The sequence below is a fragment of the Lipotes vexillifer genome, unplaced genomic scaffold (assembly GCF_000442215.2).
Source record: "Lipotes vexillifer unplaced genomic scaffold, Lipotes_vexillifer_v1.1 scaffold301, whole genome shotgun sequence".
Taxonomy (NCBI): Eukaryota; Metazoa; Chordata; class Mammalia; order Artiodactyla; family Lipotidae; genus Lipotes; species Lipotes vexillifer.
The window spans coordinates 1,423,383-1,450,123 of NW_006792529.1; the positions used below are offsets into that span (position 1 = coordinate 1,423,383).

The following is a 26,741-nucleotide window of genomic DNA, read 5'->3' on the forward strand; positions in this document are numbered from 1 at the left end:
GCTCATAGGCTCTAGAGTGCAGGCTCAGTAGTTGTGGCACATGGGCTTATGTGCTCCGCGACATGTGGGATCTTCCCAGACCAGGGTTCGAACCCGTGTCCCCTGCATTGGCAGGCAGATTCTTAACCACTGTGCCACCAGGGAAGCCCTGGGACAGCATATTTATGGTCCCTTCTGTTCCCTAAGAGCAAGTGGAGCTAAAAGTCAGAACATATACTTTCTGACTTACTGAACATATCTCATATACTTTCGCACTTGAGGAGAGTATATGTACGGAAACTGGGCATTCAGTAGCTAAGCAAACAACTTACAAGGTATTTAGTAGTCCACTGCATGCAACAGGAAGTGTGTTTGAATTACATGATCACTGCTGTTTCAGGAAATTAAGGCAAATCAGCTTTATACAAAACAAACCCAGTTACTAAGAAATAAAGAGGTCCATTTACTGTGGTTTTGTTGTTGGTTAACATTGAATATACTTTGCCAGATTTGTTTTTTCTGGTTGTATTTATACCTAACATTTATTCCAAAGATATATCTTTTGCTTGTGTGTATCCCAGCCAAGCCATTTTTAGCAGTAAACCTGTTGAGTGACTTCTTGTACACCATTAAGATTGCTGCTGCCAAGTTGTACATCCAAAGGCTGTGTCTTCTAGCCTTGATAAAATAGGAGTTTAGCTTCTACTAGCTACATGTTGAGCAAGATCTACATTTACAAGTAGCTAACAGTTTTTATTTTTTAAAAGAAACTTATCACAAGATGTTTTTAGTGCATTTGTTGGTGAAAATAAGTCCTTGGCAGAATTACAACATTGCATGTAGGCGGTCTTTTTGAAAGAGCCAAGTTTTATCATTTATTTTCATTAGAAAATATAGTGGTTTTTACCATGGATTCCCAAAATAATAATACCTGCTTACTTTAGTGGCAGGTAGGGGGTTTGCAATAAAAATCGTTGGTCAGAATATTGAAGAGGTATTTTTAGAAATACTGAAGGATTGTAACTTCTTAATATAATTTGCTTTTTGGAACATCAGTAATACTCAAGCAGATTTTTTTTTTCCAATTTCACTTATAATATTTCCTCAAAGAGTCATGCTTGTAAATTTTGGGGGATGTTGGGGGGAGCAATTACTGATTCATTCCTTTGATGTTGGATATCTCCATGAAAAAAAGGTAAAGGGGAGGGGGTAGGGAAGGGGCTAAGATTTGAGTAAACAAGTACAGATTGGAAAATGTTTGCTTTTAATATTTAGGTTCATCGTAAACTTGAATGCCTATAGAGAAGTATTAATATAACTTTGAGGACATGAACTGAGTTTTTATTTTTACCTGAGTGATAGCAGGAAGGTTAAACATATTTTTTAGACAACAGTATTATTTGTATTACTGCTCTTTTCACGGATTAGTGTTCAAGCACCCAGAAGAAGATATTTGTGTGTGTGAAAAAGTTCAATATTAATAATGTCTTTGGACAAAAACGTAACATAACTGCACTGTTTGGTGACAGTTGTATTTTTATGTATTTATTTAATTCATATATAGCACTTTTTAAGTGCCTGGCACTGTTCTAAGTACTTTACAGATATTCATCCAATATTAACTCATTTAATGGTTAATCATTTATTCTAGTTGTTAGAGACCATAGAAGAAAATGATTTGAGGGTACTGTATATTTTTCTATTTTATTTATTTTTGTTGTTGTTGTTTCTTCTGTTTGTGTGGACCTGGGACCCTTAGTCTCAGGGCTGGCAACAAATCACTTGCAGAACTTGTAGTTCTGCTTTTAATGCTCAGTACATGTGAAAGACTCAGTTTTGAAATGCTAAGGAGTTTGGACTGAACTAGTTTCTGTGTTAAAATTGTAAAACTTAACATTTCCAAGAAAATAAAGCATTTGATGAATAAATAAAACTTATACCTGTCCCACCCCTCTTTTGTTTCATTAAACATATTTTATGTTTACATGCTAAAAGAAGTTGTTAGACATTATTTTAAATTCTACAATGTCTGTATCCCTGCCTGTTCTAGCATGCTGAAAGATGACCTTCAGCTCAGTGACAGTGAGGACAGTGACAGCGATCAAGTAAGTTCTGTACACCCCACAGTACCAGGAATTCATTTAAATCCATGTAACATTTCTGAGCCGCTTGTCCTAACCTGATTTTTGTTTTTTTCCTGGTCCTTCTTCCCGTTATTGTGAATGCCTAGACCCCAGAGAAGCCTCCGTCCACATCTGCACCTCCAAGGTACTGTGTTTGGGGTTTTCCCCATCTGTACAAAATGTTTGCTTTTTTCTACCAAATGGGGAAATTACAGCCTTATTTAGTATTTTCATAGCTTCTTCATGGGAGAAGGAGATGGATGATCACAGTTAAAAGAAAGTACCTGTTTAATATTTTGGAAGCTTAAATCAGCCCTAGAGAGGTTGTTAACTCTATGAGAGAGAGAGTCCCTGCGTCCACCTAAATCTTTAGTCAGTTTTCTATGTGTAAAATTTGAGCATTTAAAATAAGCTTAAATCACTTTCGTCAGTATTATGTAACCAGTATTTGAAAAGTTATGCTGAAGAGCTCGGTGTTTTTATGAAAGTGACAGATTTGCTCTGTTTTCAAAAATTAAAGCTGAATTATTTCTAGAAATTGTTTTCCATAGTGCCTGTCTTCATAGTTATATGAATTTTCTAATTGTTTCAGTTGCTTTAAAAGATGACCTGCAGGGGACTTCCCTGGTGGTCCAGTGGTTAAGACTCCATGCTCCCAATGCAGGGGACCTGGGTTCGATCCCTGGTCGGGGAACTAGATCCCACATGCTGCAACTAAAATATCCCACACGCTGCAACTAAAGATCCTGCATGCCGCAACTAAGACCCGAGCAGCCAAATAAATAAATATTAAAAAAAAAAAAAAAAAGACAACCTGTAGTACATTTTGGTATGATGGAAAATGGCACTGTTTTCACTTTGTAAACAGCTTAGCCATATTTTACAAAATGTAATGCTTTCGTTTTTAGAAACGGAAACTATCTGAACTACCTTTATTTACCATTTCCTCTGGTACTGAATTTAATGATTTAATATGCCAATACCTGTCCTCCGTGGACAAAGAGTTAAATTACCCTGTAGTTGTTTTACTCCCTTGAGATGTGGTCATCAATTTTGAGACAAGCTCAGCACTAAAAACCTTGCTCTCATATAGCTGAGGTTATAGTTAATGTGGAGGAAGATCATGCATAATTATGTGAGGTCTTAAGGATTCGTAAGCTCTGCTTATTTATATCCCATTTTGTTCAGTAATTCCTGGTGGCTTGTAACGACTTAGAAAATATGACAAAAGTAACCTAACTGAAAAGTGGACGAGGGAATAAAAGGAAAAAAAACAAGGTGGGGGGGGGTATAATTAGAGGCAGGAATAATACTGAAAGTATATCTGTTTTTGACCATCACTTGGTTTAAGCTCTTCAGCTACCACAAATTTGACATGAGAAAATTCTGTTTTTGTATAGTGTTTGTTTTAAAATTGTCTCAACTAGTCACTTTATTATTATCTAATAAATTTGTGTTATTCTAATATAGTTATTTAATAAATTTATTATCTTGAAAATGTTTTTGGTAGATTTGGAGGCTTTCATGATTATAGTTATTGATTTACTGCTGTGGCTAATTCCATCTAGGGCAAGGTTTTAAGGTGCACTTTGAAATTCTCTGTGTGTCCAGCAGTGTGATCACTTGGTGTTTTCTCACAAGCCTAGAGTTATTGCCCTATCCTGAAAACTTGAAGTGTAGTTATTCTCTACTTCAGCTGATATTTGGGCGTGATCCTAAGCCACACTCATAAAGAACGGCCCATTTTATCATTCTGCCCAAGAAGTGTGAGTGGATTGCCTGTGGGGCCACTTTCCAAAGGAACCCCATTTGTGTTCAGCAGTCTCTGACTTCTCTACAGTTGGTTCTCATATGGAGAATAGAGGAAGACTTTAATGGATTGGCTATTCTTTTATAAATTAACTCCTTTGGGTTTTATATTGCAGATGTCAGCAAAGTTAAAGGGTCAGAAAGTCAAGGTTTTAGGCTTTGTGGGCCATAAAGTCTGTGTTGCAGCTAGCATTCAACTCTGCTTTTGTAGTATAGAAGCAGACCACAGACAATGCATAAAATACTGGGTGTGAATGTGTTCCAACAAAACTTTATTTGGAAAAGCAGGCAGCCAGCTCAGGCCATGGTTTGTCCACGCCTGATTTGAAGCACCCCGCATCTCACTTACATTTTACATAGTTCTCAGTGTGCTTCAGAAAAATTCCCCAGGCTTCTTTTATGCAGTTACCTGGTGAGCTGTTGCAAGGCTTTTCACTGAGTTTTGAGCCACCATGGGCCTTGCTTGCGCTCAACTGGCTGCCATGGTCATTTAGTACTGCTAGGTAATCTTTGAGGCCCCTTCTTTCGAGTAGCAGAAAAACGGGCAAAGAAGGAAGGGAGTCAGGAGGGAAGGAATCCACCTCGCGTGGGTCTTTGACTCTCTCGCTTGCTCCGCAGCGCTCCGCAGGCGCTGCCGGCAGCCGCGGCCTCAGCACATTCCAGCAGCGCTGAGTCGGAGAGCACCAGCGACTCTGACAGCTCCTCGGACTCGGAGAGCGAGAGCAGCTCCAGTGACAGCGAGGAGAACGAGCCTCGAGAAGCCCCGGCTCCCGAGGTACTGGTCTGCTCCGGGCGCTCTTGGGAGCGCAGTCGACCCCAGGTGGCCCGGGCTGCCTGAGGGGCTCCGTCCTGGGGGCGGCGCTTTCCGGCCGCCATGCACGCTGCTGGCTATTCGTGTTTACTTGTTTCGTGGCGTTGGGCTGTGGAACTTTGGGAGAGACGTCTTCTCTCCTGTTGAAAATGATAGGTTCTTCCCTGTTGCTGCCAGAGCTGTTTTGAAGAGCAACTCACTGAGAATATATACACCCCATTTTCTTTTCCCTTCTTTCGAGAAAAAAAAAAAAAAACCCAAAAATCATTTTCAGTAGGCTGCCATTTTAATATTAATGAGAAAGCTTTTTGAAATTTTAGGAATGCATGAATTAAATCAAAAGGAGACAGCCTGATTTAGCAAAGGGCAGGAACGTGAACTAGAAATAAGCCGTAAGAGGTTCTATTTTTGAATCACTAAAAGCCATGCTTTAAATTGATGGCGATGTAATTTCGCCAGGGCCATGTTTCTTGATTCCACTGTCCCACGTAAAATAGGAATAGTGCTTTCCTGTCACCCACCCTTGGGAGATATTGTAAAGATAAACAGATGAGACTGAAAATCTCAAGCACTAAATGTATCTGGAGAATTTATGCTCTTTACTGGATTGTTGAACAAAACTAATGTAGTAACAACTAACAAGGTTGCCAAATGTCTTCAAAACTTAGAGTAGCAGGGTAAGATGTTTGCTGGGGAAGACATTTTTAGTGAACTAGACCAGCTGATATAGAGAAAACTGTTCTCTGTATTTAGGTAGGAATCCCAGGAAATGAGATTTTCTGATTAAGAAAGTGTTAAAGTTTTCAGTGTTTGTCTCTGCTGTTTAGAAAGCAAGGTCACTGCACTAGAGCATTAACCAAATCCATCTGGAGATGATGTAGTGAGACTAAGGAACCATGTCCGAGGGCAAGGGAGGATGAAGAAAATACCTGAGCATCGGTTTGTTGTTGTTGTTGTTGTTGTTGTTAGATATGAGTTTATGTCTGGCACAGAGTAAGTGCTCAGTAATTATTTTTGGAGTGAATAAACATAGATCAGCATTAGCTGCACTTGAAGTGCCTTTCAGACTTTAGAAGCTACTCCGTGTATTTCTGGGGGCTCTCTGTTTTCTCCTGAGATACTAATTGCTGTTGAAGTAATTTTTCTGTGCCCCAGGGAAAAGGGTACTGAATATGCTCTACAGAGAAATTGTGTGCTTGTTCATGTTACTGTTCATAAGATCATTGCTTTATGTCTCACCTTATTCATTAAGAAAAATCTGCATGCTTGTTTGGTTACTGATATAAGCAAGAGAATCCAGTTAAATCAAAATTCAATTCAAATAAAATGGAAATGGCACAGACTTGGCTGGATAATTAAAACTTGAAAGAAAAATTTAACCTGGTGTTTGTTTTAATGAAGCACTTACATCTTGTTGCTCACGAGGTTATTGAATAGAATAGATGTAGAGACTCTTAGATGAAAAATGATGTTCCCGTCATATTTTACTTTTTAAAATCACTTTCCTAAATAGGCTCATATTTGTATATTTGTGTTAATGTGCAAATCTAGACTTGAGTATGGTTTTGTTGGGTATGTACCAAGGCTTGACTTCCTCAGGCATATTTTTGTCTTTGTCTAGATTTTAAACCTTTAATTTTTCCCAGTTATTTAACAACCTATCTTTCCTTTTAAAATAAATACCTGCATTATTGTAAACCTGTGTTAGTTGAGTGTTACGTGAATTCCATAATAGGTCATAGTTACTAGTTTTAACTTTCTCACCCTTTTCTTTATTCTATTTTTAATGCTAAGGAATTTGCTCCTTAAGTCTCCATTTTAAATTCATTTGACGAAGTTGTCCAGTGACCTTATGAGACCTGAAATGTTATATGTGTGCCAATGGGCTGGTGGTGAACTTGGGGAAAAACCACTTTCAGTCTCTTCTTTATAGTGAGTCAGCATGTAAATCTCAGCTTTTCAGAATATATGGGACGTATCGCCCTTTTACAGCTTAAGTAAAGTTCAGGGAAAAATGATTCTATTCTGTTATTCAGGGATCTGCTTAGTTTTCTAATCTATTCATTGTCTAATTCTTTGGTAGTAAACAACTGTGGTCGATTATCTACTAAGATCTTGGCACTTTCTTCATATATTACGTAATGTAACCATCAACCCTAGAAGGTTGGGAGCTTTCTTTTCACCTGTAAGGAGTAGCAGCACTAAGACTGAAACCCACAGCCGTTTAACTCAGAAGCCATTTTTTTTTTCCCTACTACATCATGCTACTTCTCTATTTTTTTTCTTTTCTCAAGTTTTGGAGTTGTACTGCCTCACAACAACTATGATGTTTTACAAAAAAAAAAACAACACACAAAAGACATATGTTGTGCATAGCTCAAAACTTTTTTTTCAAAATCATAATTCATTCTAAAATACATGAACTTTTGCCAATTCCAGAAGCTAGGAGAAGTAAAGAGACATACAGTCAAACATTTATTAAAATGCTCATATATTTTTGCACCTCCTCTGTGCAGTGTCTGGGTTGATCCAGCACTGGGAGGCTGGGGGTGGGGCATGGGGAAAGGCTGAGGAAGAAATGAAAGTCCAAACCTTGATCCTCTCCAGCACTTACACTCTTAAAATTCATCTTAAAATCTGTTTTTTATCAATCCCTTATGTAAAACTTTCCCCCATCCCAGCACCCAAATAATACCTAACCTTAAAGGAATTCTATCCATTTTACATCTTTGTAGTAGGTATACAAAAAGGATCACCCCTACCCTTTCCTCTTATCTGGGCACACCAACTCAGTTTTACCCTGCAATTGGGCCATAGGCCTCCCTTCTGGACATTTTCAGTACCGCAGTAGAAGAAAATATGTTTTATTTCTGTAACCAGGACATTCCTTTAGGGACTACTAAATGTATCTTAAATTGCCCTGTTTTGGGGTGTGGGGGGGGAGAAGCGGATGTTATTTATACCAGGAATGACTTTCCCTTTTGGTTAATGTGTAAGTACTCTTCTGTAGAGCAAGAGTGTCACTGATTGCAGTGCAGTTGTCAGCGTAGCCCTGGTGAAAGATCTCTATACCTTTCCCGAGAAAGGGTTTGAAGGATTTGGTTCCTGAGGTAATTGATAAGTGATACATCCTTTTTTTTTTTTTTTTTAAATTTTTACTGGGCTATAATTGCTTTACAGTCTTGTGTTAGTTTCTCCTGTACAGCAAAGTGAATCAGCCATATGTATACATATATCCCCTTTTTTTTGGATTTCCTTCCCATTTAGGTCACCACAGAGCATTGAGTAGAGTTTCCTGTGCTATACAGTAGGTTCTCATTAGTTATCTATTTTATACATAGTTATCAATAGTTATATATGTCAATCCCAATCTCCCAGTCTCCCAATATATAAATGATATATCTTAATGCCTTGTTCCCAATCATTTAACCATTAGAACTACCACGCCCTCAAATCTTTCAAGAAATAATGTCTGACAAGTAGGTAGGTATGGTGTGCTAATCTTTTCTCTACCCTAAACAACCATCCTGTTTTGTTAGAATATTGAATGCAGTTTTAGATTATGTGGGACTTTGTCAGAGTAGTTTCCTTCTTCCCTGTCTCTCTTCCTGCTCTGAACTTCAAATGAGAGCATGGGGATAGAGTTGATATAAGTGGAGGGAACTACAAAGAAGGTATGTTGTCTTAAGCAGGGAAAAAAACAAAAACCCCACAATTCTGTAGCCCTCTTTCTGGCCAAAGTATGATCCTACCTAGTTCCTTAGAGTTCCTCTTAGTTCTATTTTGTTACAATTACACAAAGCCCAGCCTAGCTACCTGATCGTTTTATTACCTAACCTTTTCCTGGCCCCAAAGCCTTTACGTTATATCCACGTATCTTAAACGTATTACGTTTGCGTGTTTTTATAGAATTGAATTGTTTCCACTTGGAAAAATTGTTAGCAGTCTTCCCTATATCATCCACTTACTGGAGCGAGCTCCTTACTCAATCTAATCAGTTAATTCCATGTGAGATATTTTTGATTAACTTCCTGTTGTGTTGTGGAAATGATTTAGTCATTTATACAAACCACCTGTCAGAATGGATCTTAAAAGCATGAAGCATGCCAGTGACATACTGTCCTTTTTTTAAAAAAAAGTAATCATTACTTACTTTATTAAGGCATGAATATTTTCCCAAATAGCATAAAATTTATAGGTACAGTAATACACCCATGAAAAAGCCCAAATAAATATCTCAGGTACACCACTGTGTGCAAGACATAATAGTAGAATTTGGAGATAAAGATGTCCTCATCATTGTTTTAATAAGATCTAATATCCCATGTGGAGAGAGAGAGTGTGATGCATCAATAGTAAGTTAGCAACAAAGATTTTAGCAAGATATCTCCTGTTAAGATACAGGAGAAGTCAGGGACTTCTGTTTATTTGCCAAGTGAGTTGCACAGATAATCAGTATCATCTCACTGCTCTTAATTGTGTGCTCTGGAGCCTCCCTGTGTTTTGTAGAAAAATAGGTGCTATTTCAGAGACTGCCTGTAACAGGAGACTTCATGTTTGATTTTTAAAGAATTCAAGTGGGACTAATGGCTGGCTAATGTGACCTCAATTGGTTCTTTTTACCCAGTTGTAAAATTTGAAAATCAGAAGACAGTGTATCTGTGATAAAGTGAAAGCTGTGTCATGTATTAATATTTTTAAGTGAATAAGAGAAATAAAATCATCTTGAAGGAAGTCATTTTCAATTGACAAGTACATCAAAAAAAGGGATAAAGCGTGAAACCCCATCCATAATCACTAAGACTTATTCATTGACCTTCTTCTGAAAATCCTTGATGAAAAGATTCTTTTTAGTCTTCATTTTTCCCTACCATTTTCTGACAATAGTTCACAAGCCAAAATGTGAAAATTCTGTTTAAATTATATGGTAATTACCAGTGGAACAAAATATTTATTACACAGATTTCTCCACAGATGCCAGTGGTCTACATTGGTCAGTATGTAATGGTCTATTATTAGTGTCAGCCACAGCAAAATTCCTGTAGCATGAAAAAATTGGAAGATTGTTTTAAGAGTTAATTGTTATAGAATTTGACCTATAATTAGAGGGGGGTCAAAAGGAACTGAATTCTTAGGTTTGGAGTGATTGCATCTCCTGGCCAGTCCTATAGGATTGGGTGACTAACCCAGAAGAGTATCATTATTGGTCAGTTAACCCTATCTTCTTTTTCCTTGTTTGTAGCCTGAACCTCCGACAACAAACAAATGGCAGCTGGACAACTGGCTGACCAAAGTCAGCCAGCCCGCGCCGCCCGCCGAGGCCCCGGGCAGCACCGAGCCCCTGGCCCGGCATCCGGACAGTAAAGGCAGGGGTGGCGACGGCGCCACCGGAGGTCACGAGCGCTCGGAGTCCAAAGAGCCTCCCCCCAAAAGCTCCAGCAAAGCTCCCCGGGTGCCTTCCGAAGGCCCCCATGCGGGCAAGAGGAGCTGTCAGAAGTCTCCTGCCCAACAGGAGCCCCCACAGAGGCAAACCGTGGGATCCAAACAACCCAAGAAGCCCGTCAAGGCCTCCGCCCCTGGGCATGCGGATGCGCATGCAGATGCGCGCGCCAGTCTGCTGGTGGAGAGCGAGCCCGGACTTCCTCCCCAAATCTCCAAAGACCAGCCTTCCAAAGACAAGCCCAAGGTGAAGACGAAAGGGCGGCCCCGTGCCGCAGAGAGCCGTGAGCCCAAACCAGTGGCGCCCAACCCCAGCGAACGAAAGAAGCACAGGAGCGGCCCCCCAGCGGCCCCGAAGGCACCGCCGAAGGACGCGGCGGAGGACAGGAGCCCCGAGCACTTTGCCCTCGTCCCCCTGACCCAGAGCCAGGGCTCTGCCCGCAGCGGCGGCGCCAGGACTAGTGGCTGCCGACTGGCAGTGGTCGTCCAGGAGGACCGCCGCAAGGACAAACCCCTGGTGCCTTTGAGAGACACCAAGCTGCTCTCCCCGCTCAGGGACACTCCGCTCCCGCAGAGCTTGATGGTGAAGATTACCCTGGACCTCCTCTCTCGGATACCCCAGCCTCCTGGGAAGGGCAGCCGCCCCAAGAAACCGGAAGACAAACAGCCCTCAGCAGCGAAGAAGGCAGATTCTGAGAAGAGAAGCTCAGAAAACTCAAGCAAGTTGGCCAAAAAGAGAAAGGTGAGTGGGGGGCTGACCTTCCCCTACAGTGTGGAACATACCTGCTGCGGGCTTGGGGCTTTCTTTGGCCCTTGATTTTAACCCTGAATCGTCTTAGAAGAGGCTGGAAATCTTTGGATTCCATGTTGCCTTTGCGACTATACCAGAGTTAGTCTTTCACTGCACATAAGTGTTGATAAATGCCAGATTGCTTTAAGTCTTGCTAGTTTGAAAAAAAGATGAGGCAGTCATTGAAAAGGATATCTTGCTTTAGAATAATATAGCATTAAGGGTATGTTTTTATCTATTGTGATAATACTGGTATTTACCATCTGGCTCATTAGGTTTTGCCCTAGAAATTAATAAACTTTACATGAACTGAAATGTTAATTCTGAATTACTGACAGGAGTGCTATATACTAAATTTTACTCCTGTAGTTTGATCATTTTGATACTGATATTATATCCATGTTTTAACTCATGGCCACCTAACACCTCATTAATTTGAAACCACCAGATTTAGAATTTGTGACTCCTGTTAATGACTTTTACTAATGAGCAGAGCATTATGAAAAAAAGTTTTAGAGCTATTATAGAGATGGTTAGGGCATTTTTTTGGGTAATATAGGCTGTTATGGTACATTGTGAAGTATTGAAATCTGTCATTTTTCATAGTATTTGGAAGCTTCACTTAAGGAATGAACATAGTAAAATAATAATAATCCCTGCATTATTTAAGACCCTTGTTACTTGGACGTGCACTATTTTGAATAATCTCCTTTCGATCTTTATTCTGAATTATTGAGCTCTTGATATATATTTTTTTTTGCTGCTTCTTGATGGTGAAAGATTAGTGAGTTTTCCCCCCAGTGGCATTCCCAAGCCAACCTACCCAGGATTCAGAGTGAAAGGCACAAGAAGGGCCAACTCTTGCCTACTGAGAAGGAATATAAACACTCTTATAAATACATAAAAAACTCTTACTCAGTTGTGGAAGTTGAGCTAAGAATAACAAGGACAAAAAGATCATGAAGACTGCTGTCATGTCTGATTTGACTGATTACTCCACTAGGTTAAAAATATAATGTGACTTTACCAAATAGTAAAGGGTGACAGTTTCTCGAGCACCTTGTCGAATGAGACGTGAGGGTGTGTATTGCCACCATAATTGCAGCGGGCAAGTCCAGTGGGGTGGGATCAAGTGCCAGTTGGCAGTGCTGTTTCAGCTAGAAGAGGGTGTATTCTGGTTCCCGATAACTTTTAGTTTAGTGTTTTGTTTTTTTTTTTTGCGGTACGCGGGCTTCTCACTATGTGGCCTCTCCCATTGCGGAGCACAGGCTCCAGATGCGCAGGTTCAGTGGCCATGGCTCATGGGCCCAGCTGCTCCGCGGCATGTGGGATCTTCCCGGACCGGGGCACGAACCCGTGTCCCCTGCATCGGCAGGCGGACTCTCAACCACTGCGCCACCAGGGAAGCCCAGTTTTTTGTTTTTTTTTTTAATTTTATTTATTTTTGGCTGTATTGGGTCTTCATTGCTGCGTGTGGGTTTCCTCTAGTTGCACCGAGCGGGGTCTACTCGTTGTTGCGGTGCGCAGGCTTCTCATTGCGGTGGTTTCTCTTGTTGTGGAGCATGGGCTCTAAGTGCGCAGGCTTCAGTAGTTGTGGTGCATGGGCTTAGTTGCTCCGCGGCATGTGGCATCTTCCCGGACCAGGGATTGAACCCGTGTCTCCTGCATTGGCAGGCGGATTCTTAACCACTGCACCACCAGGGAAGTCCTTGATAACTTTTAAAATGATGTGTGCCTGTAAGAGGTGTAAAACTTTATGGAGAAAATTGTGATGGGCCAGGCTAGGAAAAGGTGCCTGCATCTAATATACCCGAGAAATCTTCAAAAATATCCTTTTTTTTCATGATGTGTTTTATTTTATTTTATTTTGTACATATGTATATATCACATCATCTTTTTTAAATTAATTTTTATTGGAGTTTAGTTGCTTTACAATGTTGTGTTAATTTCTACTGTACAGCAAAGTGAATCAGCTCTATGTATACAAATATCCCCTCTTTTTTGGATTTCCTTCCCATTTAGGTCACCACAGAGCACTGAGTAGAGTTCCCTGAGCTATACAGTAGGTTCTCATTAGTTACCTATTTTACACATAGAATCAATAGCAAAAATACACTCTTTTACCTCCTCCTGGGAAATCTTTTGTCACCTGTCCCCCAGCTACCCTAATACTATCTAGTCTCCACTGCTGACCTGCATCAGCTGGAGTGGGGAGAGGGGAGAAGTATTAGCTTCTAAAACGCTTACTAACCAGGGGTAAATGTTGGAAATTGGAGGCTCCCCAGACAGTTGTCAGACCAGTCCATCCTCCAGTGCAAATCTAGAAGCTCTGCTTGCAGCTCCAGAAAGGGAAATTCAGCTGTCCCTGTTGAGTATATGAACTGTGCCCTCTGAAAGCCATTTTTCCAGCCCTTGGCTGAGCTCTCCTAGGGCAGCTTATTTATCTTTCTGTTCAAAGGATGGAGAAATAATGACTGCCTCATCTTAGGCAAGTCCATGCTTGCCTTAAAGCTCTGGCAGGCAGCTGAGAGATCTGGCTCTGGGAACAGCCTGCCTCCCTGCTGTGGGACTAACAGGATCAGGGACTGAACCAGTGGTTCCAAACCCTGGCTGCACATTCCGGTCCCCTGGGGAACCCTCAGTACTGGTGGCAGGATGTGTGCCACCCCCCAGCCCCACACTCCTATTGTTATTTTCTAACTCCTCGGGTGATCCTAATGCCTAAGGCTCTGGAGCAGAACCTTATTACCAGGCCAGGATTGTATAAAGCTAGTCTTTTGGACCAAGAAATCTCTCCAGTGTGGTGCATTTAGACATCATGGATCTGGACAACCAGGAATTCCTGGCCTGAAGTATGTCACTGGTTAGAAACATTACTTAGGAGCTTTCAGATAAATATAAACATCAGCCAGCAGTATAGATATTTCATGATCAGAGAACTGTGTGTCATTGGTTTTGCTTCCTGCTGGATTCCAGGTGGTGGTATTAATACTGAACATCATAACCTCAGGTTCTCTCTGTGAGGGGCAGGCTCCCCCTTTCCTGTCAGGACCCTGACTCTACTTGTTCAGGGTACCTTTGGCCACCACCCTTGGACGAGCGGGACAGCTCTGTGGGCAGCCCAGGTCTCTCTTTAAGCTTAGGTGCTTTTCCCCAAATTTGGATAGTGAAGACTTGTTCATTTTCTTCATATTGAGTGTGAACACTAGAAAAAACTCCATGAGAATGTAGTGAGGGCCATTGAATAATGTTCCTGCTCCTTTGCATTAGTGGGATTTATTTAAAGGTTCATCCCTCTCTTGGCACAAAATTTAACAAATATTTTCAGAGGGTTAACAAACCCTTAAAGCCATTTTAGACTCAAAAGTGTGAGAAAATGATCATAAAGAGTTAGAGAACAACGGGGACGTGGGGAGGGGGAAGGGTAAGCTGGGACGAAGTGACAGAGTGGCATGGACATATATACACTACCAAATGCAAAATAGATAGCTAGTGGGAAGCAGCCGTATAGCACAGGGAGATCAGCTCGGTGCTTTGTGACCACCTAGAGGGGTGGGATAGGGAGGGTGGGAGGGAGATGCAAGAGGGAGGAGATATGGGGATATGTGTATATGTATAGCTGATTCACTTTGTTATAAAGCAGAAACAAACACACCATTGTAAAGCAATTATACTCCAATAAAGATGTTTAAAAAAAAAGGATTCCATTATGAAGATTAAATATTCCCCCCAAATCTCTCCTTATATATTAAAAAACATATTTTTTAAGCCTGAAAAAAAAAAGTTAATAGTTGTTAATAGCTGTGATGAAGCCATCAAATGTGGCACCTATAGAAATGTAGCTATATTTTTATTTTTCCCCTTTTTCTTTTTTTTCTTCTACTTTAAAGGAGTGGGTTGGGGACAATTCATGAGAAAATTGTGAGGGTAAATAGACATTAACTCACATGGTACTCCTTACATAAACTACAGAATTTCTTCAACCTGATTACAGTTTAGAATTTAAAGTAGAACTTATATTTTCTTTTATATAATTTTTAAGCTTTATGTTTTCCAGACTTGGAAGAAAAGTTGAAGCTGAGAAGCACAAGATAATATACAATCAGGGCAGTGCAAATGAGAAGATTCTAAAAGCACACCAAACATGCGTAGAGCTAAGCATTGCTCTCAGTGCTTTCTTAGATAACCTCATTTCATTCAGTCACCTTATAGATGTCTTTCAAATAAAATGCTAGACTCTCTCAACAGTCGTTTAGACAAATAACAGAACTGGGAGGTTACATTCATTCAGGTCTTTCCCTTTTTATAAATAACTGCTTTACGGATGAAGAAGCTTGGACACTTTTGGAAAAACATTTCAGTGCCATCGTTTATGTGTGTTTTGAGGAGTGGGGAGGGAAGTTATGGGATCTGGTGGGAAAATGTGCATTTTTATTGCTTGATGGTTAGTTCAGACCTTCCCAGGATCTGACTGTTTTCTCTTGGGTTGTTTCTCCAGATCAACATTCCCAGTTATTATCCTTCAAAATCAAGGGTTTGAAAAGTCATCCCTATAATTTCCTAAAGCCACTTACATCTAATTTCTTCATGCCTGTTAGTTACCCTAAAAGTATCATATGAAGAGCTGTTTTAGGGCCAGTCTAATGCCTGTGTATTCCCTCACCAAAAAGAAGGAAAAGAGTGGATTCCCTTTGCTTTTTTGTGGTACTTTCCCCAGTGAATATAACCTGCCTCATTCATGGGGTCAGCTTGGACTTACCTGCTGTGGCGTCGTCTTATTGAACCTCCTGCAGAGGCAAATCCCAGAAAAGTATCTGAACTTCCCCAAAGGCTGCTTCTCCACTTTTGCTATGCTCCATGTGCTACCAAGCGTATTTGCTTCCCTGTGGGAGAGGAGGATAGAATTTAGAATTGGAGTGCTGAGACCGCATGTGTCTCTTGTTCAGCTGCTACCTTCTTTAGATGGGATCCAGAAAGGCCTTCATATCACTTGGCTGCTTAGCAAAAGCAGGTCTGGAGCTCAGTATGCTGACCCCTCCCAGTCTAGTGGATCTTGGCTCCTTTGCTCTCTTTCACATCTTTTTTTTTTTTAATATTTATTATTTATGTATTTATTTATTTTTGGCTGCATTGTGTCTTAGTTGTGGCACGCGGGATCTTCGTTGAGGAATGCAGGATCTGTCATTGTGGTGTGCGGGCTTCTCTCTAGTTGTGGCGTGCGGGTTTTCTCTTCTCTAGTTGTGGTGCACAAGCTCCAGGGCGCGTGGGCTCTGTTGTTTGCGGCACGAAGTTTCTCTCCTTGAGATCCACGAGCTCAGTAGTTGTGGCGTGCGGGCTTAGTTGCCCTGCAGCATGTGGAATCTTTGTTCCCTGACCAGGGATTGAACCCACATCCCCTGCATTGGAAGGCAGATTCTTTACCACTCGACCACCAGGGAAGTCCCTCTTTCACACCTTTCTTGCTTTTAGTGGGGTGGGGCCGGAGGAGCAGGGTGTGTGTGCAAGTGCCTGTTAGGGGATGGGTGCAGGTTGGGGGGCGTTGGTGGCATTCTTGGAGCAAGGCCTGAGGTTGTACTTCCAGATCAGTGTACTGACGGGCTGTTACAATACCATCCCTGGCTCAACCCCTCCATTGTCCCCACTCCTGCCAGCCTAGTGCCCGCCACACTTTAGTTTCCCTTCCAGATGCTCGTCATCTCTCCCCATCATGGCTAAGCTCTGAGTCGACTATCTTTCTGTCTGTTAGAAACTATGGCCCCAAACGAGTGTTAGTTCTAAAAAAGCCACTTTCACTGCCCCCTGTTATCCGCGGCACCTAGTTGGTGAGTCAGGTGCTGGGGCAGGCAGCAGGCTGCCCTGGAGGCCTTCTCTTCAGAAACCGGCTTGGCCTAGCACAGTCCCAGATCTTCCTTTTATGGTGTTCATTCTTGCCCTTTTGCTCCACTCTGTAGGTGGAGCAGCATTTGGCAGATAATAAGAGGCTGCCTGACCCAACAGGTTAAGAAAAGTAAACAAGTCAGTCAGGAACCGTCATCGGCCAGCAGGCTCCTCCTGTTGGAGATGCGGGCACTGTCGAGACATTGTCCTTCTGGAAAAAGGGAGTGTCCAAGACCCAGACCTTAGACAGGGGTCCCTGAAATGGGAGTTGATCTGTGGATAAGCCACTGAGCAAAGGAGACTCCTTTTTCCTTCTGAAGAGGGTACGTCACTCTCACCTCACTTTCAAATGGCTTCTTGACCCAGAAACATCTCAAGAACTCCTTGCCTTCTGTTTTCCAGTCTTGGAATTCAAGTCTGTGTTTCCTGCCACCCAGGATCAGATGACTCCCTCTCTAATGGCGCTTTGCTAAATCCATCCACTTAGGGTTGCAGTGCAGGTTTGCTCCTGGGCCAGCTGACGAATGCTCATGGAGTGCCTGCTCTGGGGATGCCCCCGGGACTCTTCCTACAGAAGACAAGAGGGTTCCAACTACAAAAATACTGACCCCAGCCCACAGGCGTGAATTCAGGTCAAAGCAAGCACAGTCAGCAGAAGGGGATTTTGCTTAATTGGTTTAACGGCTTACATTCTACCAGCTGACAGAATATTACCAGCTTCTAAGTTGCTACATGTCAACATAAAGTGTATTATTCCAGAAAGTGCCAACATAGTTGTTAAAGCTAGCATTGAAGTTAGTCTTTGGTGATTGTTGGTTTTGGGCTGTTCTCTTGAGTCACTGATTGGCACAAGCCCGAGTTAAAACCAGTTTGTGAGGATTGACTCACTATGAATCTTATTTTCATGTGTGGTTTGTAAGGCCTGCCACTTTGGTTTCTAGTTATAACTAGCATGTCCTAAGCAGCATGAAGATATACAAACAAAAATTAACTCTCATTCCACCTCTGGGGTTTGGTGTTTTCTTTAGAAAGTAACCTTGTGGACCGTTTATGCTTAGCTTTGTCTTGGGGACTTATCCCACATGTCGTTAACTGCCTGGAAATGCCTTCCATTTAAAAAAGTATGTATTACTAACTACTTTGTGTGCAAGTTAATTATCTGCCTGGGTATTTTAGCAAATTCTGTGACTTTTCCGAAAGATAAATTTCCCACCCTCTTGTAATGCTTGCTGGGCCAGCTGTGTGGCCTTTAATCTAAAACTCAAGAGAATTCACTGGGCCCATTGGTAGCAGAGCCTCTTGGCCACAGTGGGTGTAGTGATGAGGGGATACCCCTTAGTAGTAGGGTTCTATTTTAACCAGTCACTTCTGGTTTATTCTTTCTTCTCTGCCAACATTGAGTTCATTATGAATTGTTGAATGGAGGGTGAGTTACATGCTGGGCAGAGCTTCAACAGGCCTCTCCTGGCCTGTGCCAGGACCTTTCATCTGTCCTGAACTGTGCTCCAGGCTTGTGCTGCCGGCGTGCACTGCCTGCCACGTGAGAAACAGCCGTGTGAAATATTACTGTTTCAGCCGTGCCTGTGGGATGTGCTTATTCACATCATGTGTTCTCTCCTTATTAAGTCCCTCAAGGACCTTTTTCCCCGGTCTTCTGTAATGAATGGTTATGTTTCTGAGCAACTGATTTGTTCTTATCTTACCTAACCTGTACATTTAATAATTCTTTCTTTGCATCGGCTTATTGGAAGTTCAAGGTCCATTTTGCAGATCACCTCTAGAAAAGTGTGTAAAACAGTTCTGTCCAGTAGAAATATAATGTGACCCACATACATAACTTAAATTTTTCTAGTAACCACGTTAAGAATATAAAAAGGAAAAAAAAACAGTGATAAATAATTTAATCCAATGTGTCTAAAATTACCACTTCAGTATTTCATCAGTAGAAAAATGATTACATTCTCCTTTTCTGGACAAAGTCCCTGACTTCACTTGTTGCTGTGGACTAGCCGTGTCCAAGTGCTGTGCAGCTCTGGGATGGAGTGTGCGGGACAGAGCGGAATCGGCTTCCAGTGGTACCATAGTACCAGCCTTCCCTTGGATTTCTTATCTCCACCCATATTTTCCCTTCTGCTTAATGTTCTCACCTGTGCAAACACCGAGAGAATGAAAGCCAAGTATCCTTATTAGCCATCTTCAGTGGTCCATTTTGAAACAAGAGGGAGATGTTTTCTGCGAACTTATGGAAGGCTGGATGGAGGCGCACACCCAGGCACGCTTGCTTGCAGAATGCCGGGGGAGGGAAGGGCATGTCTTTGCTATTTCCCTCCTTTTGAGCGGGGCCAGGCCGCTGATTAGCGCCTGGGCAGAGCTTGAGCCTACACATCTTAATTTATTCATTTTTCTTGGAGAAATTCAGAGAACGAGGGAGAGACTGTGGTGAAAACCGGGGCCTCCCACAATGAGATCATTTGAAGAATGTTGTTTTTCCCTTTAAGGCTCTAAGAGAGGATTTCAGGTTTTTTAGGGATTGTCCTAGATTGGCTGGTGGTGTCCCAGATTTCTCTCCCCGTGAGCTGACAGTTGAGGAGTTTAATTCTAAAGCACCTGAGTCGATTCAAGGACTGCCACCCATCGCTTCACTGTCCTTGCTAGAAAGCTTCCTTCCCACAGGGCCATTACATGAGCACAGACCAGGGGGAAGGAACCTGCATTTTGGACCTTCTGTAAATTTGATATACATGTTGTCATGGGAAAATGCATCTGTTTGCTTCCTGGGTAGAGAAAAACCTGGTTCTTTCCTTAGTCCTTCCTCATGTACAAATCCGTCTCAGTACAAATCACATCAAATCTAGATGGTCTGCTGCCCTCACCACCACCCCGCCTCCCATACACAGTGTAGATACTCATAAGGTTTCTGTGTGTGTTTAGAAGTTTCCAAAAGTTTGATTGCTCTCATTGACCTTGCTGCATATTTTTTTCTATTTTGTCTGTACAATTATGTTTGTAATAATTTGCTGTTATACTACAATAATAGGGTGAAGCAGAAAGAGACCACGATAGCAAGAAAATCAGGCTGGAGAAAGAAGTCAAATCGCAGTCATCACCCTCATCCTCCCACAAAGAATCTTCTAAATCAAAGTGAGTATAGAGATTAGGAACAGGCTGCGAAGGTGATCGAATCTTCCTGGATGGCAACACGGCAAAACACTTTTCTTCTGCAGTAGAACGAGAGAATAGTGAACTCGTCAGGCTCATTTTGACGATATGCTAAGTTCTGTTTTCCTTCACGAGGACCTTAGAGGAATTAACGGTTCATTTGGCAGCAAACTTAGATTTATCAAAAGCACAAAAAGACTTGGCAAAAACAAGTGAGTCGTATCACCATGTAGGAACCAACAGAGATTTGAAAGAGAGAGAGAGAAGGGGTCAGATGTGAAGGGGGCAGAGAGGAGGTGGCAGCTGGGCCTGCCTGCTTGTCAGAGACAAGGTGCAGTTTGGGCAGTAGCTACTGCAGAGTGACTTGCTTGGGTAAAGGTAAGACCATTGGCAGACTCTGCAAGCTTAGTGACAAATTATACAACTTCATTTGTTACTCACAGGTAGGACTGTAGTTTTCAAAGGCATCAAAAAAAAAGGGCTCTGAAATTTGGCCTTTCTACAAAAATGGATTTCATGGCTCTGTGATATCTTTATCTTTTGTGTCAACAGCCATTTTGTCCTATAACTCAACAACTAAGTTATACGGTTCATGTTTTGCCTTAACTTAGTTTTGCATGATGTTTCATTCCAGAACGCCCAGGCCGTTCTCTGAGCCCTCAAAGAGGGAAATGCTTCCCCCTTCACTTGTGTCATCCTCGTCCTCCCAGAAGCCAGCCAAGCCTGCACAAAAGAGGTCAAGACAGGAAGCAGACCCCAGTGGCCAGGACCCTCCCAAAAGTGCCAGTAGTACCAAGAGCAACCACAGAGACTCTTCTGTTTCCAAGCACAGAAAAGTAGAGGGGAAGGGCTCTGGAAGCTCTACAGAACACAAAGTAAGGAGGGGAGGCAGTAATGTATAAAAGGGAATATGTTGGTGTGTCTTTAATTTAAATGCCCAAATAAGATAAGTTTTCTATGATGGTATTTCAGAGCTATTCGTCACTTTTAATAAAGCAGTAATGAGTTATTTGTGCTTAATGCTCTACTTTTCAGAGGGAGAGTAAGAGATAGTTCATATTACCTGATAATTTAGGTGGCAGTTTATTCTTCTTAAAGTGGTTCAGAGGTGAAAAACCAGAATAGATTTTTGTGTTAATTTTCTATCGGGTGTTTTGCAGTAAAACATGATAACCCTGGTTAGTTCTTGGTTTGGATGTTTGATCTCAAATACTTTCATTATTAGTGATAATGGGGGAACAAGTATCCACTTTCTTGAATACAGATTCCTTCCTTCCTGTTAACCTGGGGTAGGTGAGTGTGTGTGTGTGTATGTATTGCTTAAGAGAAAATGTTAAATTTGGCTTTGTTGATAATCTGTTCTCTTGGGCATTCTTGTCTTAATGGCTTTTCTGTGTCCCCGATACAACCCAAATCTACAGTTTCAGTTGAACCTAGCTGAGAAAATGCTTGACCAAGCTAGAGCGTGCAGCATTTGAGTTCCTTGCTTTTGAACTATTTGGGGCTAATTTAGAGAGACGGTACAGTTAGGCCAATGGTCTGAAATGTTACAGGGTGATCGGTATGATGATCTTTTTTAAGGGATCTTCTGGAGATACTGCAAATCGTTTTCCAGTGCCTTCTTTGCCAAATGGTAACTCCAAGCCAGGGAAGCCTCACATGAAGTTGGACAAGTAAGACTGGATGCTGCTGCTTCCCCTCCCCCTCCCCCTCCCCCCGCCTCCTCTTTGCCCTGCCTCTCCTCCCATCCTCATCCCCCTCCAGTCGTCTTAAGTCATCTTGCCCCAGTCCAGTACTTTTAGGTTCCTGTGACCCACCCCTGGTCTTTTCTTCTCTTTCAGACAACAAGCAGATTTTCACATGAAGGAGGCCAGAAGGTTGAAGGACAAAGCAGAATTAGTGGTCAGTCTGGGCTCTTTCTCCCTTTGGTGGAATGTTTTCCGTTCAAACACTTGCCGTCTAGTTCCAAATCACTAACTGTGGCTTGGGGGCGGGGTGGGGGGGGTAGGGCTGGGGGGACCTGACATTGGCCGCAGTGTAAGCAGGGTCAGCAGGGTCGGAATGAGCGAGGGCTGAGCAGTTCCTAGGGAAGCGACACTGTTGTGACTTCACTGATTCCGTCTGATCGTGGGCAGAGAGGCAAAGTACTAGTTTCACGTTTTATATCTAAATGAATGAAAGTTGATCTACCTGGTAGTGTTTTATTTAATATACATGAGGGCTTCCTTGTCCCACTGAATCAGTTCTTTGGATGTGAAAAACAACTCTGGTTTATTGAAAGCTGATCAATTTGTGGTCACCCCAAAACATTTCAAAAAGTGAGGTAGTCTGTTTGCATTCCAAAATTATCTTAACGCCCTGTTCACTGTTAGAGGCTAACAGTGAACAGTGGACCAGTAGTACCTTCAGATGAAATTTTAAGGTGAAGATGATGATTGCACTGTTGGCAAGCATGCCTTAAAGAAACGAACTCCCTTTACCTGGTGGCCGTTGGACTTTCTGGAAGGTGGTAGTTTTGTTAATTGCATACATAAATGATGCTTTTATTTCTCTGCTGCAGTATAGTTATGTAATGCTTGCCCTTTGTCATATTTAAGCATCTAAGACTCTGGGGCCTTTATTTGCTTGGTGTATAACCCACACCTAAACCCCTGCAGATACCGTATGTTGAACTTTGTACCGCAAGAGAACGGCATAGTTTGCCTTGATTCTGCCACAGGCACACCTAACCACAAACTCTGGAGGTCCACAGGGATTGAATCAGATCAGTCCATGGTGGCCTCAAAATCCTAGCCCAGTGTTCTTCAACCCCAGTCTGTAGCCTGGCATCTCTTGTCAGGCTGGGAAGGGCTGGGCTGAGACCCTTTTATCAGGTCCCCATTCATTGGAGTAAAATGTTGATTGAGTCCTTACCATGCTGGATGCTGTAGGAGAGTCAAAGACAAATTAGACACTATCTCTCAAGTGACCCTGTACCAGCATGACCTGAGTCAGATTAAGATGCCTCAGGAAGCACCAAACAGTGGTATCTTTCTAACCTCTTCCTTTCAGTTCTCCAAGGCTGTTACTAGAACTGTATGAATCTTTTGATTTTTGAGAAAGAGTAAATATTCAGTACTTTGTCAGCCAGTTATCAAAAACTTATCTTGACACTGGGCACTAGATTCCTTCATTATTCAAGCAAGATTAATACTCCAGGGAACTTCTTGTGTTGCTTTTAATCTATGCATATGCACATCTTCTTTCTCCCTTTCTATGGCTATTGTACCCCATCTTAATAAGTAATGTTAGCTCATTCCACTCTCAAAATCTGCCAATTTGGACAGAAACCTGAATGGCCAGCCTCTTCACAATATTCTCCTTTACTTGCACAATGTCTCAAAGATGACCATCTTGCATTCCAGATAGTGAAGTGCACAACTGAATATAGAGCAGTGTATTTCACCTCTATTCTTATTTTACTTACTGTTAAGGAAATTAGAACTCTACTAGCTTAACCCTGTCTCAGGAGATACATAGAGTCATCACAGGAATATTTTCATTATTAACTTTACAAAATACTTAAGGAAGTGGATACTGGCAAATTGCTTTAGTATAGTTCCTTTTGTTTCTACACTAAGGCCAATATAAATTTTGGAAATCCCATGAAGAAGATGGTATTGAATGAGTAAACTTGAAGAGTTAAATTCACACCAGTGAAGCAAACCAATAAGGCCCGATACTGTTGATTATTTGGGACATGCTGATTTGATTTTTATTCCTTCTGTCACTAATTTTCTGAGCCTGGGTTCTCTAGAAAATTTTTTTTTTTTTTGCAGTACGCGGGCCTCTCACTGTTGTGGCCTCTCCCGTTGTGGAGCACAGGCTCCGGACGCGCAGGCTCAGTGGCCATATGGCCCACGGGCCCAGCCGCTCCGTGGCATGTGGGATCTTCCCAGACCAGGGCACGAACCCGTGTCCCCCGCATCGGCAGGCCACCAGGGAAGCCCCTAGAAAAAATATTTTTAAAGCAAGTTTTTTTTTATTTTGGCCATGCCGCATGGTGTATGGGATCTTAGTTCCCCGACCAGGGATCAAACCCATGCCCCCTGCATTGGGAGCACGGAGTCTTAACTGCTGGACTGCCAGGGAAGTCCCTCAAGTTATTTTAAAAATTAAAATTAGTAGCCATCTTTCTTTGCCAAACCTTCCTTCTTTGCTGATGTGTCACCATCTCCTTACACTCCACTTGCACCTTTATGGTTTTCATTCATTCTTTTTGAACATATCAAAGTAGAGACATTAGCAGAAACTACAACCTTGCAAATGTCGTGTTGATCAGTTGTTCTTACAATGTGTGCTGCGTATGACGTCTCATATGTAGTGAGACTCGGCACAGTCTCAGTCAAGTTGGCTGAATTCCACCAAGTGAGAAGAGCGTAGGTGACAAAATATGTATTCGGGGTTCGATGACCACCAATATCATATTTCTACATTCCTGTTAAGGGACTCTGAAATTTTATCCCTGTTGGCCCAGGGGATAGCCTTGTGCCCTTAACCCAGACTCCCAGAGGAGATGATCTGTTGGGCTGTAAAATACATAAAGAGATTATTGTTCGACATGAAATCTAAGATGCTTGTAAACCATAACATTTTTTACTTATTATAAGATAAACTTCAATTCGTACAAAGAAACTGTGTCTGCATTATACTAGTTGTGTAGAATAACCTATTTGCCAGGAAAATCATATGATGGGTAATTGCACACTAGTAACAAGGGAACCATGTACTGAGTGCCTTAGTTTGAATATGTACTTTAATAAGGTTTTGAGAGTATAGTCTTATTACAAGATTGTTGTCTCTTTCCTACTGAATTTTTAGTAAAAGAAAATTCTCAGTAGGTCAGAGCTGACGGGCTTTGGTTATTATATTGAGTTTGTTTGTTCTCACACTTCTCTCTAGCCATAGTTAAATTAAGACAGTGGAGGGAAGTTTCTGTAAAGAATGTGTGTGAGAAACTAAGTAAAAGTCCGTGTTAGGCTTAACAGTGACCCTGTTCTTCGCCCACAGACGGACAAGGTTGGGAAGGCTTTTAAGTACCTGGAAGCTGCCTTGTCCTTTATTGAGTGTGGCATTGCCATGGAATTGGAAAGCCCAGCGTCCAAGTCTGCTTGCTCCATCTATGCAGAAACCCTAGACCTCATCAAGTAAGTGCAGACTCATTTTGCCTTCCTTTTAAGTACTTCTCTGTCCTTACCTTTATTGCTTTAATCCATTTGAACTTTGGTCTGAAGACAGCTTAACAAAGGGGAGTCTTTAAAAAAGTTACTGATCCAGAAACTTTTTTTTTTTTTTTTTTGGTCATGAACTAAAAATGTATTCCAGATGAAGTGCTAGAGCAGAACAATTGGGTTGGTCTGGATCATTTTGCCAAGTGCACGGTGAAATGCCAAACCCTTCAGGGAGAGGGTTGGTTTTTCCAGTTTTACTTTCTTATCAGATGCCCTCTCATCTCAGCTGAAGCTCTCGTCTTTGTTTATTACCTGCATTTCAGGAGAGGACTCAGTAAGGATACAAGTCTACTTGGTTTTAAGCAGGTGGACAGGTCAGAGAAAAGGCATGTCCTCGCCTAATTTTCTGAATGGCCTGAATTGTTCTCCAAAGCCTCATTTTTCTTCTGCGTTGCTGTCATGTCTTCACATCTTCAGGAAAAATCAATATTAAACCAAGACAAACATAATAAGATATCTTTGTGTCTGGGATTTTCTGACTGCCTTTTTTTAACCTGATGTACATTTTAATTTTCCTATAGATTCATAATGTCATTAAAATCCTTCTCGGATGCCACAACACCAACACAGGAGAAAATATTTGCTGTTTTATGGTGTGTATTTTTTTCTTTGTCTAAATAGCAAATTACATCTGCTTTTGCATGTCTGTTTTCTTAATGTGAAAATGATCATGAAAAGCGAATCACTACCAGAAAGTAGTAGGATGTGTGGTCAAGGGATTAATCCCACTGATGGTTAATTATTATGAAATGGCATCTACTGCCATTTTACAACCCCATCATTTTACTGATGACTTTGGTCTTGTGACTTAAATTATATCCTTGTATATTTGTGTTGTTTCACCAGTATTTACTTCTGACGTTAATGTGAACAGTGCAGTGAGATTCTCGATATACTTTCTCGTGTCGATGAGGAAAACCCAGTATGTTCATTAGGGTGAACATTAGGGAAAAGGTTAGGTGGCTTGCTCTCTGTAGTGTGATACTCATGAATCGGAGCTAATGCTTCACTTCAGCTTATGTTTATGTTCACAGCATGCGTTGCCAGTCCATTTTGAACATGGCTATGTTTCGTTGTAAAAAAGATATAGCAATAAAGTATTCCCGTACTCTTAACGAACACTTCTTCAAGACTTCTTCCAAAGTTGCCCAGGCACCTTCTCCATGCATTGCAAGGTAATGATCAGTCTAATTTAAATAGCTTCCAAATTTAAGTTCTTTCTTTTTTTACCTCTTGCTGTGACTTTGTTTCAAAAATTGTTTACATCCATTTGCTGATTTGCTCATTCAACTGAAATCATTAGTACATTTCTACCTTTTTGAAGAATAGTTAGAAATCAGGGTGTTTGCTGGTTGGGCAACATAAATTAAAAAGATAACTACAGAGAATCTAGGGTCCAGATTTTAGAGCTTTGAGGATATTTGGGTATGCTTAACAATGTAAAACAGGCGGAGCCAGCGGAACCGGAGCCAAGGTCCTTTCTC

The 26,741-nt window shown here is 41.7% G+C and overlaps 1 protein-coding gene across 1 annotated transcript in view; it reads left to right on the forward strand.

Annotated features, from left to right (window-relative positions):
• Positions 1 to 26,741, forward strand: part of AFF1 (ALF transcription elongation factor 1) — a 127,053-nt gene that overhangs the window by 94,150 nt on the left and 6,162 nt on the right. Inside the window, exons 9-19 of the mRNA XM_007465723.1 lie at positions 2,030 to 2,084; positions 2,210 to 2,247; positions 4,530 to 4,686; positions 9,965 to 10,903; positions 19,866 to 19,969; positions 20,622 to 20,862; positions 21,569 to 21,660; positions 21,829 to 21,889; positions 25,037 to 25,173; positions 25,779 to 25,850; positions 26,292 to 26,432. Coding sequence (XP_007465785.1) covers positions 2,030 to 2,084; positions 2,210 to 2,247; positions 4,530 to 4,686; positions 9,965 to 10,903; positions 19,866 to 19,969; positions 20,622 to 20,862; positions 21,569 to 21,660; positions 21,829 to 21,889; positions 25,037 to 25,173; positions 25,779 to 25,850; positions 26,292 to 26,432 — 2,037 coding nt within the window. The remainder of the gene's footprint in view (positions 1 to 2,029; positions 2,085 to 2,209; positions 2,248 to 4,529; positions 4,687 to 9,964; positions 10,904 to 19,865; positions 19,970 to 20,621; positions 20,863 to 21,568; positions 21,661 to 21,828; positions 21,890 to 25,036; positions 25,174 to 25,778; positions 25,851 to 26,291; positions 26,433 to 26,741) is intronic.